The sequence below is a fragment of the Channa argus genome, chromosome 1 (assembly GCF_033026475.1).
Source record: "Channa argus isolate prfri chromosome 1, Channa argus male v1.0, whole genome shotgun sequence".
In the NCBI taxonomy this organism is placed as follows: domain Eukaryota; kingdom Metazoa; phylum Chordata; class Actinopteri; order Anabantiformes; family Channidae; genus Channa; species Channa argus.
Window position 1 is genome coordinate 52671597 of NC_090197.1, and position 18199 is coordinate 52689795.

The 18199-nt window shown below is 41.2% G+C and overlaps 1 protein-coding gene across 5 annotated transcripts in view; it reads left to right on the forward strand.

Annotated features, from left to right (window-relative positions):
• ltbp1 (latent transforming growth factor beta binding protein 1) overlaps positions 1 to 18199 on the forward strand; it is a 142168-nt gene that overhangs the window by 25127 nt on the left and 98842 nt on the right. For all 5 annotated transcript variants that reach the window (XM_067475988.1, XM_067475967.1, XM_067475978.1 and 2 more), the window contains exon 3: positions 14624 to 14954. In XM_067475988.1, the coding sequence (XP_067332089.1) occupies positions 14624 to 14954 (331 nt within the window). The remainder of the gene's footprint in view (positions 1 to 14623; positions 14955 to 18199) is intronic.

Below are 18199 nucleotides of genomic sequence, written 5' to 3' on the forward strand. Positions count from 1 at the left end.
GGAGCAGGCAGAGGAATTCCCAACCAACGTAGAGTGAGCTCCTAGGCAGGCTTAAAAAGGTTACTGTCAATCAGCAACAAGTGCGGGCACCTGTGCCTCCCTCCACAGCACCAATCTGGGATGAGGCAATGACAGGGAAGGAGGGTGGCCAATCTGCACAGAGGGAGACAGGTTTAGAACAATAATAAATAAAGCACAAAACCCCTAGGCCTTGACATAACAACCAACAGGGGCCAGAACCGGGCTCTCCCGGAAACGCTACACTTTAGATACGTGGAACACAGGATGTATCAGTAGGGAGGAGGGAATCCCCAGTCAGACAGCAATGGGATTAATGACTCCGGTGACAGGAAAAAGGCAGAGGAAGCGGGGTTGCAACTTCCCTGCTCCACCCTTGACAGACACATCTTGTGAGGACAGCCACACCTTGTCTCCCACCTGGTACTCAGAGGCAGGAGTGTGGCGTCTATTAGCAGATAGGCGGATATGCTCCTGGTGCTTCAGCAGAAGAGTAAGAACTTTCTCTACTTACACTGGCAATGGCGCACAAAGGGGGGAAAGGGGCGGTTGGTAGCCGTAGGCAGCCTGGAAAGGGGAGTAGCCAGACGAGGGGATGAGGGAGTTATGGGCATATTCAGCCTACGGAAGTTGAGAAGCCCAGGAGCCAAGGAGATCAAGCTTAGTGAATATATTAGCCCCCTTCAACAAGTCAAAAGCAGTGTGTAAGAGAGGTAGAGTATATGTACTCCTTACAGTGACCTGGTTTAATAAATGATAGTCAATTCAGGGAAGTAGTCCTCTATCCTTTTACCCACAAAAAAGAAGCCAGCACCCGCAGGGGAGGAGTACGGATGGATGATGCCCGACTGCTGCCCCTCCCCGAGATATCGTTCCATTGCCTCTTGCTCTGGCTTCGTGAGGGGGTAGAGGTGGCCCTTGGGTGGCTGTGCACCAGGAAGGAGTTCAATGGCGCAGTTGTAGTGCCGGTGAGGTGGTAAGGATTGTGCCTTAGCTTTACTGAAGATGGCACCGAGGTCATGATACTCAGCAGGGACAGTACAGTGGTCTGGATGAGCTGGAGGGGACTTAGGCAAGGGAGATCATAGTAGAAATGCCAAATCTCTGAACTACCTCAGAAGATATGGGATCCCCATGTGACCCGGCGTCTATGAGAGTAAGGAACTCATCCGTATGCTCCCGGTGGGAGATGCGGATCCTCACAGAAGGTCTTGAGGGCGACTTAAAGGTTGACATGCAGCTCACCAGGTGCCCCCTCACTGGCGAGCCCCCCCCTTTTGCCAGACAGGACTTAAAGATAAAGTTTCCGGACTCTCCACAATACAAACAAAGACCTCCCTCCACACGCCTCTGCCGTTCCAATGCCGACAACTCTTCTGTGAACAGCTGCATGGGTTCCTGTGGTGGGGGAGGCTCGGATGTGGTGCAGGCTCCCGACCGGCCAACTCATCCTTGACGGGACCTGCCAAACCCTCATAAAAGACATCAACCTTGTAGTCCAAGACCATACGATTACCCTGGGATAGTCTGAGGAGCTGGGAGGCTGCGGTACGGTGGCGAGCCACCAGATCAAAAACGCTAATTAATTGAGTGGAGAAGTCTTTGAAAGAGAGCCAGTGAGCTGCTTCACTTTCCCACTCTGCAAGCCCCCAGTGTTTTGCTCTGCCCCTTATTAAACTAAGCGCATAAGCAACTTTACATCATTGGGAGGAAAAATCTCGGGGATTAAACTCAAATTGGAGCGTGCAAGCTGACAGAAAGGGACGACATTCCAGCGCACAACCATCAAAAGGCCCCCGCTGTCCTAGTCTAACAGTTGGGGAAGTAGGCTCAGGCTTTTGCTCCATAAGCGAGACATGGTTGTGGAGAGCATGCACCCCAGACAAACAAAACTGGAGCCGGTCACTAAACTCTGCGAGTGGCACCTCAGAGGGCAGCGGGGTTTCGCAAGCCAGGGGAGATATTGCTGGGTCAGACATCATTGGTTCGTAATGTTACAGTAAGTCAGACCTCGACCCAAAAGCAGAACCAACACATCCATACAATGGCTGAGGTAGGGAGTAAGTGTGGTTTAATAAGTACTGCCCGGAGGCTGGCAAGTACAGGGAAAAACATAGGCTGGATACACAAACTAAAAGCGCCTCTGAGAGTGAGGAATAACGTTAGGAAAAACCGGGGGCAAATACCATCTAAAAGTAAACTAAACAGACTGAGCAAAACAAGGAGCATAAGCAGTTCAGACCAGGTACTTGCAGTGGGCAAAGGAAAACCAGACAGGCAGGAAGGTCAGTGCCAGTGCCAGTGCCAGTAAACATAGACTGACGTGTAGACAGGAGATCTTGACTCTGGAGCAGGCAGAGGAATTCCCAATACGAAACAACATAGAGTGAGCTCCTAGGCAGGCTTAAAAAGGTTACTGTCAATCAGCAACAAGTGCGGGCAGCTGTGCCTCCCTCCACAGCACCAATCTGGGATGAGGCAATGACAGGGAAGGAGGGTGGCCAATCTGCACAGAGGGAGACAGGGTTAGAATAATAATAAATAAAGCACAAAACCCTTAGGCCTTGACATAACAACCAACAGGGGCCAGAACAGGGCTACAACAGTAGGTTCTGCCTTAAGATCACTAAATGCTTTTTCTCCTTCAAGAGTCCACTTAATTTTGTCACGTGCAGAAAGTTGTTAACCATGCACCATAGCAGACAGGGAAGCTTCATGCATAAAATAATTTGGGATCAACTGTCTGCAGAATGATGTCATGCCAAGGAAACTCATCATCTGTTTTTTGTAATAGGCTTAGGAATATTTTGAATTGCAACTCTCAGAATAGCCTTGAGGACAACGGGTCCAGGTATAAACCTTTCCTTCAAATGAAAAAGCAAACCAGTACTGCGTGTCCTTGTGTACAGGGACAGAGAAGAAAGCATTGGCCAGAATACTGAAAAATAAGTTGAAGTTACTTCTGGTGCACTTAGTTGGTCGACCTTGGTCTGTTATTTTTTTACCAGGAAATATTGCACTTCAGAATTGTTACATGGAATTATTACACCTGCGTTTAACAGAGAATTGAACACCGAACTTATGCCATCGATGGCTTCCTGCTTTAAAGGATATTGTTTCTGACATGGCCTGTAGTCTGATTTTGGATGTAGTGCATCTCTCATAAGACCTACATCATATTTATGGGCTGCCCAGAGAGATTTTGGAATTTGCTTGAGCTCTGGTGGTGAACTAGTTTCTGTGATGTTATAGGCTGCAGCCTGTGCGGTGTAATGGCCATCAATGAGCTCAAATGTTCTATAAACTTGTACAACTGATGTAAATTGTGTACGATGTACATCACCCTTCCTGCTGTATTCTGTCCTAGGATCTGATGCTATTGGTTGGAAATCCTCGAGGAACAGCCTGCTCTGCAACCATGGGCCCAGTTCTTGCCAACTCCAGTCAGAAGGTTTAGCCAAAAATGTGGAGTATCCCGCTTAAATAGTACTTCGTATTTAGTGGAGAGTGAGACAGAGGCAACCGCAGCAGTTTCCAATACATATTTGTCAAACATATCACTTCAGATTTCCCATTTTTTACATACCACTGACTTTCATATTCATCTGGTCCTACATTTATGTGTGCTGTGCAGTGTAGTGGATGTTGGAATGTTTCTTCATGTGTGTGTGTGTGTGTGCGCGCAAAGTCAGTAAGCTGCTGTGTATCAGATGTGTTGTCAACAAGTTGCCACATATATGCATATTTTGAATGGATATTAATCATCCGTGCTGTGATAGATATTCTTTAACCAATCAAGAGATAAACATAGTGCTATGCCAAATTCACTTCTCTACCTAACGGATTTACAGTTTACTGGACAGTTTTGTGACATGTGTTTGATGTTCTGTTTTCCCAAAGTGAATTTGAGAAGAACAGAGCAGTTCTCTAAAACAGGTTTTCCACTAGCACCTACTGTAAGACATGATCTACCACTCAGTTTGGGAGGACTTGGTAATGAGCCAGTCTTTAGAACAAAGCTTGTAGCTCCTGAATCAACTAAGAAGGTCACTTCATGATTTTCAACTAAAGGCAAATCTCTGGTAATATCTTATACTTATCAGAATGACTATACATGGTAAAATTTTGCAGATGGTACCTGGGTTTTGTTTTTGTGTTTGTGAATGTGCGGGTCACCTGATCTGATGTCTGCTCCTGTATGGGTGTCACCTGATCCAGCGTCCGCTCCCCCTGCTCTCCCACTCAGTCAGCCTGTTGCTTATTCACAAAGCAGCCACTTCTTTGTCCTTGGCCACGAGCTGTCATGTTGGCCATGGCACTGAATATGGTCTATTGTGCAGAATCAAGCTTATGTTGGCACCTGTTTTTTTTTTTTTTTTGTTCTTCATTTGGCCTCTGTGTCTCTTCTGCGTTTTCTCCATGTTGCAGAATGTCTCTAAGTGGACAGATTTTCCAAGTCAAACAACTGTTTTACTGCCATTCTGTTTAAAAATGCTGTTTCCCAATCCGTCCTCTGGTGGAACATGACCACTGTGAATGTCATATGCCTCAGTTAATCGGGTGAGAAATGCTCATTTGGCTCCTGCTGTATGGCAGTGATCACACTCATGTCTTGCTTAAGTGCGAACTTTGCTCTCACAACCTGCACCAGTAGTGTTATAGCATTTTTGTATAAAACATTGTCTTTATGTTCCCAGTCTTGCTGCTTCAGATGGAGCTTAAGATTGGAGTTGGTAAACAAGTATCTGACCTTTGTGTGGCTGCTTCATTGGGGAGGGCTGTCTTGGATTTCCTCCTGATGTGATGGCTCCTCTATGGTGGGGGAAGCAGTGGAGTCCAGATCTGGATCCATCTTATGAAACTCAGACAATACAGGATACAGTGGTTTAGTGTCAGGACAATATATTTGGTATATACGATATGTTCTGGTTCAGGGCTTTCATGTTCGTTTGTATTCTGTCTTCTAAACACTCCATTTTCCCTCACATGACATTCATCCTTCCACATGCTAAATGCCTGCCAGTCAGCTTGGAACACCTTGTGCTTTGTTTTATTTTGTCTGGACAAGGACTTGTGATGCTCTGCGCTCTCCCTTTCTTTCTTTTCCAGTTTATCTTTTAACTGGGCTAACTGTCTGTTACTCAGACTACCTTTTTTTAGGAAAACCCAATTCCCACCATTCAGTCAATTGGTTACAACTACCCTTATACTTTTTTGACATTTCTTCACACAATGGTGACAAATTAGTTGGTAGACTGTGCCCAGGCCAGGTGCTTATTTCTCTTTTAGGACCCAGTACTAAACCCATTTCTCTAGTAGCGCATTCTTTAGCGCTTTCTTTCCTCGTGCGACTCAGATTTTACTGCACTGCATACAATAGTAGAATAACAATGTTATGACAACGTCTTTTCAACTACCCATCCAGAAGTGAGTTTTATAGAGCTCTCTTACCTAGTTCTTGTCTGATTGTGTTTCTCCTTTGCTATTTCATCGCCTTATTATGGTCTGTATCGCTCCTTGATTGGAGCGGCGGTTGGGCTCCTCAGAAGAATAGCTGTAGGGAGGAATTGTGTGCACTGCTACTGTACGTCCCTCAGAGTCCAGACTCCATCCCACTTCTGACACCAAATTCCGTTGTGGCAAAAACTGCAAGGCAAGTTAAGAGGCGAAAAGCAACTCACAAGTGAATGGTTATGGTCAATTTAATTAGCAAAATAGAGAAAACATGCAGCAGAACAATACTACACTCTAGAGTGGGCCAAATCAGATTTGACCCAGCTGTGTAGGCTGTTCAGCCTTTAAACATTAAGCTCAACAGCTGGGTTTACACAAAGAACAAAGGGATGAGTAAATGCAAATCAACCTTTATACATTGTGCTCAGGATTTTAATTAACAAGTTCTTGTCACTTTGTCCTTTTGTCTTCAATGTCTTTGAAGTCCTTGAGACTGATCATCTGTGCTGGTTCCCGTGGGTTCCCTGATAGGAAGCAAATGTTCAGATGCAGGTAGTTTTATGGTTGATATCTAGCTAACACACTTCTATGTGAAGCCAGATCTTTTGCTGGGGAACAAAACGTGAGGAAGCACTGGTGTAAGCAGGTTTGATACTGGGTCTGTCAGACGTGTGAAAACAGTGTTACCTAGATTTTGAAATTTCTCTCACAGTCCACTTTTCCCTTTTCCAATACAACACAGAGTACCCTTTTAACTGTCTCCCTGATCACATAAGCTGTAGTGGTCCAGTCACCTGGAAGCACCCCTTGGCCACCCAGAGCCTGTCCCATTTATTTAATTGAATGCAGTCTTGAGGCAGTTACTGTCAACATCTACATGAAGTGGCACAGTTGGTAGAGTGGTCGCCTGCCAACCATAGGGTCGGAGCTTTGCGCCCCACTTTTCCGAACCACATGTCGAAGTCTTTCTGGGTAACCCCCAACAGCCCATCCTCATCCCCAGCCATGCAGTGGCAATCCCAAGCCTGGTAGAAATTGGTGAGAGATGCATAAGGAAGAGCATCTGGTGTAAAAACTGCCAAATCAACATGCGGACAAATGATCCACTGTGGCGTCCTCTTTGCAACAAAGTTTAAGTAAGACAAAATAAATTGAATTGATGATCACTTATTAAGTCATTTGCTAATAGATTCAGACAAGGGAGATCTAATGTTTAATAATCCACAGTTAATTGTTTTGGGGTTTTGTTCTGTAAGAGTAGTGATCTTAACTTTTATTAGGTTATTTTGTTTAATAATAATAATAATAATAATAATAATACATTTTATTTATAAGCGCCTTTCATGACAGAGAGATTTCAATGTCAATAGAGATTTCAAAGCTTTCAGATTTGGTTAGGGTAGATTTAGTTCTAATAAGTAAGATTTATATTTTATATTCATTGTTTAATTTGAGAAAGTTGCATTTGAGCCAGGATTTTATATCAAGGAGGCAGTCAGTGAGGGAAAAGGGAGGCAGGGTGGAAATAGATTTGGAGATACAGAACTGGGTGTCATCTGTGTAACAGTGAAAAGTAGCTGTTAGGATACTGCAGAGAGGTGTGTAGGACTGGATCTCTGAATCCTAGGCCCAACTCTGGATTGTCATACTTTTGGTTGTCTAATAATACCAGCCATAAGACAGCTACATCACCTAAAGTAGGATCGATGCCATTTGTCCAGATCAGCCTAGGTTTGCCCCAAAAATATTTCCAATTATTTATGTAGCCCACATGATTTGCTGTACACCACCTAGACAGCCAGTGGTTGAATGGTGACATGCAGCTGTACGTGTTGCCACAGGTCAGATTTTGCAGGAGTCCGACATTGTTTTGGCAAAGTTGAACACCAATTTAACATTCATTTTAGTGACCTCAGATTTGCATAATTGGGCAACATTAATAATCTTATGTATTTTCATTTATCTTCAGCTTGAAGCTTAAAATATGATTTATTGACGTCCACTCTGGTCCCAGTAAAACATATGACTATGGCCATTTGAGACTAACTTTTGCATTAGATCTCTTACGAACCATCACTGAGCCACCTGAGAGGGAGACATAGAAGCCATTGCTAACAGCTACGTGCTAAGCTAGCTTAGCTAAAATGGGTAAAATTTGGAATTAACGTTAGTTAGTTATGTTATGTTTTAGAAGAACGGATGCTTGTGTAATACACTCATATGTCACGTCTCAAGTAGTAATTCTTGTGTAGAGAAATCACATATTTAAGTAAAGTAAGAGCTGCGATTAATCAGTGAACAGTCATTTAGCAGAAACCCAACAGTGTGCAGAAACAGGAAGTGACATAATAAGGTTACCGAAGGAGGAGCCAACTGGGACCATAGGATTATGGGACTGTTTTTGTGCATGAGTGTGTGGTTTTGTCTTAGGTCCAACTAAATAATAAAAACTAACACCAATTGACTGTAAGAGTCTACAGTAATAAGTCATTTTCCTCTGCAGAGCTTTTAAAATGCACACATGGTTTGTGCCGTGATGGAGCTGCTGACGCTTCGTTCTTCTCTTTTCTCACTGTGTTGTGTCCTGTTCCAGTCTATCAGCTGTGATTAAAATAGTCTAGTCTTACTATTTCTACACATGTTTTAGGCTACTCCAAAATAAAATTAAGTGTTGCTTAAATACAGTTAATTCTGAAATAATCAAATAATCTGAAGCTATTTATGCGGAATGATTGCTGGATGGTAAACTACCAGCATGATCCAGTGCATGTGCTGAATTGAACACAGATTAAGAATAATGCTTAAAAAACACACTGATTGGTTGTTGTGTCACAGATTTGCAGCTGTGTGTTTGAATTTCAGATATCACTGCATCTTCTAAATCTAAAATGGAAAAACATGAAAAAAACTCTAAAGTCAGCAGATCTTGGATGTTATATTACAACAGGTAAATAAAGAGTGATAAATGTAGTGCTGCATTCATTCAAAAGTATAACACATCCGAATGTAACCTCAACATCAAATATGTTCTCTACAAAACGAATTTAGTTGTGAAGGTTGGCTTTTTTATGTAACATTACTTGATAGTATCTTCAATAATACTCACGGTTTACAGTAGACCTTGATCATGGGTTTTTCTTTAATAAATTTTCTAAGTAGATATAGCCCTAAATTGTGCTGTACCACACTAGTGTAAGGTGAGAGCCGCCTACAAACATTATATTGTACTTTACTTTGTACTATACTTTGACTTGACTTAGGTTGGTTTTACTTGGGACTTTTTATTCAAAACTTAAGACTTATGACTTGCGAAACAATGACTGGCATTTTTTGTCTTCATGATATACTCAATTAGTGCTGTATGAGCCAACAGGAATTTTCTTGGTTTGTTTAGTTTTTTCCGTGGTCGCTGTGTCTTGAAAGGTTAGGTACATTAACAAGTGTATGTATAAGCGTACTGATGATGTCATTGGTGAACGACATAACTGCCACTGAAGTTTTTGCCTTTGCAGTTTGCCTAATGAAGTTTGGATTTAAAAACCTTTTCAGTGTTTGTCATAACATGATCTCTGGCGTGGATCATTTTTGGACCACTGGACACGGGGAAACACTGACTTACACAGATATGTAATTAGACTCAAGTGATCAAAAATGTTTTACTTTTTACTCATCAAAATAAACCAGATAATTCTAGTAAACCTGTTGCCTTTAATCATCATCACAGTCTGTCCTTAATTATACATTTATGGTATATTAGTTTATAAAATTCTGAATCAATTTATAAGTTGTGCAATTTAATGAAAGTTATTTCGGTTTATATCTGAAATCCAGATAGATAAATTGACAAATAATATTCAAAAGCTCTATTCAAGTGGCAAGATGGCAAAAATGACTACTTTATCTTTATTTGGTTTGGCAGGGATTGATTTTAGGGAGGTTTATATTATACTTCACAGAATCCAAATCATGTTTTCGTCTTCTGATCTGTAAAACTTGACTATGGACAGAGTCCAACAGGCCTTATTCAGAAACTCTAGTAATGTCTCAGGGAAAATGACCTTTAATACAAAAAAGGTAGACACCAAACAAATGCAAACAAAATAATCTTCATAGGCATAGTAGCAAAATAAAATCGGTGTTTCACTTAACTGTTTGTGCACATCTGATGAGAAGTTTCTAATGTTATTTTGCTATTCTTTGTTCTTGCAAGATTTTTCATCTGATTTTCAAGACAAATAGGAGAAAAGTTCCTGATAAGCTATAAATGCATTGGGCAAATTAAGAGCACCCTTTGAGGACAAAACAATTATGTCAAATTATCTCAAAGCAATTACGTGTGCCTGTCAGCACAAAAAAGCCTTTGATAGACTGGCAATCTGTCCAGGGTGTATCCAGCCTCTTGCCCAATGACAGCTGGTATAGGCTTCAGTGCCCCCACGTCCCACATAGAATAAATGGTGACAAGCTAAATCAAACATGCTCTGATGAAACCTCCAACAGTAAGTGTAATTTTTGTAGCAAATATGACAGAAATCTGTTTTTGTGTATCATCCATGTCTGAGTATTTACAGTATGGCAATACTTAGCACAAAAATGAGAGAGGTGTTAACCCCCATCTCCAGGAACACCTGGCAACTTGATGACTCAAATAGCTTGCAGCTCGTTGTCTAGTGGCCAACCCCCATTACAGGTCATTATTGTGTCCATCAGCGTTGGCTCATTGTCATGGGAGTCAAAGCATTTAAGACGCAGCTAGAGCTGGGTATTGTGTCTGGAGGAAGTCCAATGATTTGCTGCAATGAAAGCTAATAGTTCATCCTGGCATCCTGGTCATATTGGCTAGTTCCAGGTTGGGTTGGTAGGCTTATTTTGTCATGACCTAAGCAGCTAGATGTGTTCTCTGTTCAGATTATTTCAATTAATGTTTTGCTGTTGATTTTAACTGTTCCCTTTAAAATGGCACCAACCTGTGCAGCTGCATTGATTTCATCCAGACCTTTCTCTTTTGGTCTATCTATATAAGTGGATATTTAGTAGTATCATTCTCTCTCCTGGAAAGCATTAAAATAACTTAGATGACTCACTGTATATTCAGGGGCATATATTCATTATAAGTCATACATTGATCCCATATCCTTATCTATCAAATAAAACCATGTTTGACCTGGAGTTGAAGGGTAGGAGCTAACACAGCAATGTTATAGCAGCAGCTGTGTGTTTGAATTCCAGCAAGCAGGTTGAAAAAATTTAATTAACCCTGAAATGGGAAAATCTTCCAAATTATAGATGAGAGTGAGTTCAATCAACTATTATAATTCAGTGGAGATAAAAATGTCAATGTGTCAATCAGCTGCAGCAGTGCAAGAAGTTGTAGAAACATTTTATATAATATCTATTCATTCATTATTTAGCAAATTTACATTTCCTCAATAAATGTTGCAATCAGTATAATCTACTACTCTCCTTTAGGTTAGAAGTGAACTCTTTACATTACTGTGAATAACTGCAAATAATAATAATGATTCCTCATGAGTAGAGGAATAGTGAGGCTCAGAAAATCTTATCAAAGCTCATCTCAACTCTCACAGCCAACAGTGACTCAGATAATGTGGAATTCAATACCTTCATATATCAGTGTCACAGCTTTCCACTGCTACCTGCTCCTGAATTCAGTCCACATGTGTCCCATGTAGTTAAAACAGGCGGCTGCAGTTACCATGAAGTCTGAGCAATTTTCTTTTCTCCTTTCAATGCGAAGGTCTTGCATCAAGGCAGTGTCACAAAGAAAATCATTCTGCCTCCCTAACACAAACATGACCACACTCACACACCAAAAAACTTTAACTCTTGCAGAGCTTGTGGGTGTAGAGGGGCACTGTAAATGCTAGGCCAACATAGTTTGATCAAAAGCACGAGAGGATCAGCAAGGCTAATCTATTTCCTGTCCCCAGCAAACAACTAAATTACCGTCACTTAGTCTGTCACCATCACCACAGAAAAGAGCTCTTGTGTAGCTGACCTCAGTCTAAAAGAGAGAGGGAGAACTATTCACAGACCAGATGGCAGCCTTGGGTCAAGGCCAGAGAGGCGTGGGGGGGAAATGAAAACTATTTACACTAGTTGGTAAAGAAAGCAAAAGAATCTTTGCCCAATGTGGAAAATTAACTGTGGGGTTATTTCAAAACGCTAACATAACTGGGGGGGGGGGATAATACAGCAATGAGGTAATCGCTCAGTGGAAGAGGAATGTAACTCCACTGATATTACATGTTGGTTGCATGAATTGGTTGCATAAACCAATTTTCTCATACTTCAGATTTTCTTTTACATTTACATTTAGTCATTTGGCGCTTTTATCTAAAGTGACTTACAAGTGAGGTACAGAGCAGCAAAAAAACAAAAGTCAAGAGAGAAAACATCAAAGCAAACTATCAGAAGAACTGTGTCTATTTCATGAGATACAAGTGCAAGAAACCCAGTTTTGTTGGGTGTCTTCTGTGTGGTGCTAGGACCACCAGATGTGTTTTGTTGGCAGATCCTAGCAGATGGGAGGAATTGTTGACCTGAATGATGACTTTAAGGTTAGCAGGAGCTCTTGAAATGACCACCTTATAGGCAAGAGACAGAGCTTTGAACCTGATGCGGGCGTTTACAGGAAGACAGTGTAGAGATCTGACACGAACCTTTTTGGTTCATTAAAAATGTGGCAGCACGCCTCATCATTAAACAGCCAAAAAAGATTAATCTCACATGATTAGAAATGTGGCAGCACGCCTCATTTTTAATCATCTGCCGTGGTTTCCTTGTGCATATCGGTAACCCCCTTAACAAGGCATTGCAGTAATCAAGATGAGATATGACCAGCGCTTGCACAATGAGCTGGGTTGTCATTTTGTTTACATTTGTATATTCCGTGAGGTAGGGTCTGATCTTTATGATATAGGACAAATCTGCATGCCCCTGAGACTGAAGAGATGTGGTCAGTAAAGTTCAGTTGGTACGATGTTGGTTGTCGGTGGGAGCAATACTGCAGATCCAATGCTTGAATTTCAATTTAATTCACCTTTATTTGTATAGCACCAATTCACAACAAATGTTGTGTTGTGTTGAAGGTCTGGCTGGGAAGTAAAGAAATTATGTCTTAGAGGTTGAGCTGAAGATGTGTGATGAGAGAGTGGAGTCATCCTGTGGAAAGGACAGGAGGAGCTGTGTGTCGTCAGCATAGCAGTGATAGGAAAAGCCATGTTTGCAGATAATAGAACCCAGGGATGGAGTATAGATGGGAAAAAGAAGCGAACCAAGAACTGAGCCCTGCGGCACATCAGTAGAGAGGCCAGAGAGGTAGATACATGCCCCTGCCAGTATACCCTGAAGGTTCATCCCGATATGTAGCCAGGCTAGAGCTGATCCAGACATGCCTAAGTCAGAGAGTGCGGACAAGAGGATCTGATGGTTCAAATTTTCAAAGGCTGCAGATGGATCAAAGGAGGATTAAGATAGTGGCCAGATTACACAGGTGAGAGTGGATTCAGTTTTTACACACACACACACACACACACACACACACACACACACACACACACACACACACACGTAACAAGTACCAAAGTAAAAACACATAGTACCAGCTGTTCATTAATTACTTTCACAAATCTTCAGGTCTCTAATTAGACAAAAAAAAACTTTGTGAAGAATCAGAAGAATGGAGAATGAATGAATGGCCGAAGTTTTTCTGAGTCATTTCTTCTCCTGGTTGCACACACAGTCAAACACCCACACACACAGTGGAATGCTTTCAGTACAGAGTATTACTCAGAGATGGTCAAGTGTGTGTGCATGTCCTTCTGTTTGGGCACAACCGGTTAGAGTTATAGTAAGAAAAGTATTTAGTTTCTATAGTTTTAGTGAGATTACTATTACTATTACTAAATGACTATATTCAGTTTGAGAGATAAATACAGTGATATTAAGGTCCAAGGGTGTGTGTGTGTGTCTGTGTGTGTGTCTTATCTGCTATCAGCTTCCTTGGTATGGGTTAGCCAACCACATGTATGCATGTATGTGTGTGTATGGAGGTGTAGCATGTAAACTTCTGCATGCTGCCTCTTACACATGCTTTGTAGCTGATAAATGGATGCTCGTATCATAGGCCTGGGGCAAACAGAGCCTGTGTAATTACAGGCTTTTTGCTGCTTTCCTGTGCAGATACATAAAAGCCTGCATGCACACACACACAGAGATTCACATATAATTCCAGAATGACATCACTTAAACAAGTATCGGGAGCTAGATTGATCAAACATTTAACATGCCTTTAATATGTTGGGTCTGTTTCAGTCATTAGGCCTATTACAATAATTACGCTACCTTATTATATCATATATGGAGGATTTAAAAACGTTTACCCTGGCAGCCTTACTTGTCATCTGTGTTTTTGATGTAGCTGATTAGTGTCGAATGAGTTGACTTTGTATAACTGCAGTTTTTTAAGGCCACATTAAATAAATAAATAAAATTCAGGCCCATATTTATTGTCTCCTCAGGTTTACCATTATTTGTATGGACCCAGTATTATCTGAAATGTTGTTTCAACGTTGCAAGAATCAGATAAAATACTGTTGAGGTTTCAAACTATTTTCATCAGTGAAATATTCTTTTGTAACAGTTTGGGTAGTTATCGTGATTTTAACCTTAACTGGCCTTTATGATGTCACAGTTTATTAATTACCCCAGTAATGTTTGGGAAGCATCTGTTCACCAGTGGTCTTGTGTCCACTAAACTTCTTAGCTACCTGTTTGAAATTGATGGGATACCGTTAAATCATCTATTCCTATTAATACGCACCACTTTTTGGGTTGGTTTGTATCTGGACCCTTGGGTCATAAATTGTGCATATGTGGATAAGGGACAAAAAAGAGATGAGGATGGTGGGCTGTTTCATTAAATTTCACTTTTATATTACTAAAAACACATTAAATTATGAATTCATGACTGAGATGCAGTGTGCAGGAGTTTACATTTCAAATAATGAAGTTAAGTCTTGTATCATAATTGTTTGTGTGAGATCCATGACCATCATCACTCATTTTTCATTCTCCACATGTCTTTCCTTCCTCTTTCTTTCGCTTCCTTCTTGTTTTTGTGCTACAGCCAACTGCATCCCTCAGTGCCAGAATGGAGGAATGTGCCTCAGGCCTCAGCTCTGTGTCTGCAAGCCGGGCTCAAAGGGGAAGGCATGCGAACAGAAGATGGTGCCCGCACCCCCCTTTCCAGCACTGCCTGGGAATGGACCTAGCAATGGGCACACCACTGGTAACGGACATAATGTGGTACCCCAGCGGCCCATACCTCAGCAAGCACCTCCCAGTGGTTATGCCTCAGCCCCATCACCATCTAGCAACACAGCTCAGATGAAACTAACTGTTAAGCCACCCCCCCAGGGTGTGCGACCATATTACATCCAACAGCACATCCAACAACAGTAAGTACTGCCAATGCAGCTGAGCTCCATGCTGTTTCACTAAATAAACTATAAAAACACACCAAAGGTTCTTGATTCCATAATGATTTTTTGCTGTACTCTGAAGACATTTGCGTTGAAGAATGATATGATATGTTGATAGGTTAATATAGCACCGTTTGCATCAGATGGCCCAAATACTTTTAAAGTAAGTAAAATGTGGTTGCAATAATTGCATCAGGCCTGTGATTCACATAAATAAATATTCAGTTGGGCACAGGTCTGGTGATTGACCTAACCCTAACCCTGCTTACAAAAAGCCATAACATTTTTATTTATCTAGTGATGTTACATTTACGACTAATCTGCTTTTCATTAAGCATTTCATTAATCTGCCTGTCCTACATCCACTTCTTTTTTTATTTGAATGACAACCAGCTGTTACAAAGAGACAGGCATTGTTGACTTACTAAAGGCCATATGATTTGTTCGTTGCTGTCCTTAAACACAGCATTTAATTGTCTCCTCCTCTTGCGCTCGGTGAGACTGAGAGCAGCGGTAGATCGACATAGTGAGTAAATCAAGAGAGCGAGACAAAATATGTAAATCAGAGAAATCAAACAGAGTGGTTAAAACCCAAACAAACATGGTCACACCTCCACACAACCCTGCAGGAAGGACTTTGTATGAACACAACGGAAGTGCACATTTCTCATGTCTTCTCCTCTGTGGCCTCTTTGCTCTGCAGGTATGTGCACATGCACGACCTTCAAGTGAATGCATGTAAAGTTTACAATGCAGAGCAGTGACATTAGGTCTGACAATATGATTTTGTGCCGTTAAACCAAGTCCACACATAAGTGAAAATAAATTATATATAACTGGCATGATTAGCAGAAATATTCAGTTGTATATGCCAACAGCATAAATAGCTTGTTAGAAGAGAAACATCCCAAAGTGCATCCAGTGAGACATACAGGAGAAATTGTTTGCGTGCAATACATACTTGACCCTTATATGGACTTTACTAAGCAATGGTCCTGCACACCAATGTGTGTGTGCGCAAAACCTCTATTATCCTTATGCCACCTTGCCTGAGAAATTTTCTAGGGGAAACACTGCAAACATGCATGTCTTTGGAAGGTGAGAGGAAACCAGAGTACCTTGAGGAAAGAAAGGCGACTGCTAGAGGTAAATACGAACCGGAGACCTTCTAGCTGTGAGGCAGCAGATTTTCTGTCATTTCTCTTGAGTCTTTGTATTTAGTCTGTTTATTATAGTGTTAACAACTGTAGCTAGAAAGATTTGCTCTTCTGATGAAGTCGATATTTGCTGTTAGTTTTAGCTTAGTAAAGCATTTACACATTTGACCTAGAAAAGCATTTATCTCTTATCAGAAACTCTCTTATTCCTTCTTGTAATATTTTTCATCTGATAAGATGAAGAATAGCACAGTAACATCTCATCATTTTAAACACATATTTGCAGAAAATCTGATTTTATTTGGCTACTGTGCCTATAAAGGTTATTTTGTTTGTATTAAAGGTCATTTTCCTTGAGACATTCCTAGAGTTTCTGTATAAAGCCTCCAGGCAATTTAGTCACAAGTTGTGTTCAGTTTGGCGTGTGGGAGGAAACTAAAGTACCTGGAGGAAACTCATGCGAAGAGAGAATATGCAAACTCCAATCAGAACGGCTGCAGACGGCCGGGGTTGCGAGCCCACGATCTTCTAGCTGTGAGGTGGTAGCGCTGACAGAATTGGTCAAACACGCTAAAATTCTAAGAACGGCCTGCTTTTCCATGGGCTATAGAGAAAAAAAACACAGAGCCACATTATTACGTCAATGTATCGTAGGGCTGTGTTATATAGAAAAATTATGCAATTGTTTTCTCTCTGCAATATCTATTGTGATCTTTCTATCTTCCTTTTGTATCCAGTTCATTGCACATGCACACATTGCAATGACAATGCTGAAACATTATGGCCGTTTCTGATTATGCGATATTCTCTGTACTTACATTCTCACTGACTTATTAAACGTCATCAGTCCAAGTCCAAGTACTGTTCCAATTCAAAGTTTGCATATAACCAAGTACAGATCAGAAAATCGCAAGTGTTCTCACTTGGCCCCTATGTAGAGGATGCTTTGGGAGCGGACCGGACTTATGGTAGCCAGATATCCCCGAGTTCCTTGAATGCCATCCAGCGGTCAACACAATAGAAAACATAACAGCTAACCAGCGGTCTTGGTGGAGGGTTTCAGCTAAGCTCAGAGCTGAATAAAAATTACTTTTAGTATTGCCATGCACCACTTCATCAAGTTTTAATATTTTTTCATGTGAGAAAGTACCCCTTTAGATTTTTAATACGGCCCGTTTGTCCAAATCATTTATATTTGTAAATTTGATCAGATGTTTTCGGGACTCTGAGAACAGTTAATTCAGATGTGGTAACGTCAGCAGGCTGCAGCCAAGCTTCTGAGAGGATCTGAAGGATAATATATTAAAAGGTGTCTTGGATTCACACAGATCAATATAGAAATACATGCATGCATATAAAAGGTTATATAATTGAAAATTTTAGTGCAGTTTAAAATGCATTGTTTTTAATATACATGCCTACATACAACCTACAAGTTTATTCGTTATCACAATCAGTGTCAGTTGTTTTTTTGTGAAAAAGTCAGTTTTTGTAAAACGTAAAATGATTTTGTCACTGTATATCAACTACTGTACAGTTGTGTTTCAGGGTAGTTATCACTACTGAGCTAAGCTGCTGTTGTTACATTTACATTACATTTAGTCATTTGTCAGACGCTTTTATCCAAAGCGACTTACAAGTGAGGTACAAGGCAGCAAGAATCTAAGTCAATGAGAAAACATCAAAGCAAGGTCCTATCAGAGAGTGTTTATATTTTATGAGATGCATGTTTTAGATAGAATACATTTACATGTGGGAGAGTTCTGTTTTATACTTGGATGCAAACTTGGAGTCCGGAGTCCAAGTTTGAACTTGCCAAGTCTGAACTCCGGACTTAGCGTACTCTGTATTAAGAAACGCCCTGTGTAACACAGCCTTACTGTAAATATCTGTAGTAATGTGAGTCTACAGATGTAGCCATTGAAGGCGTCAGTCTCTGCCACGTGACTTTGTCACTCTTACAGTGATTGCTCATCTCGATTTTTCATCCATGGCATCTGCAGTTGGCCCTCAGCTTACACGCAGAGTTACAGCTCCCTGGTGCATGAACACATCATAGTCCCT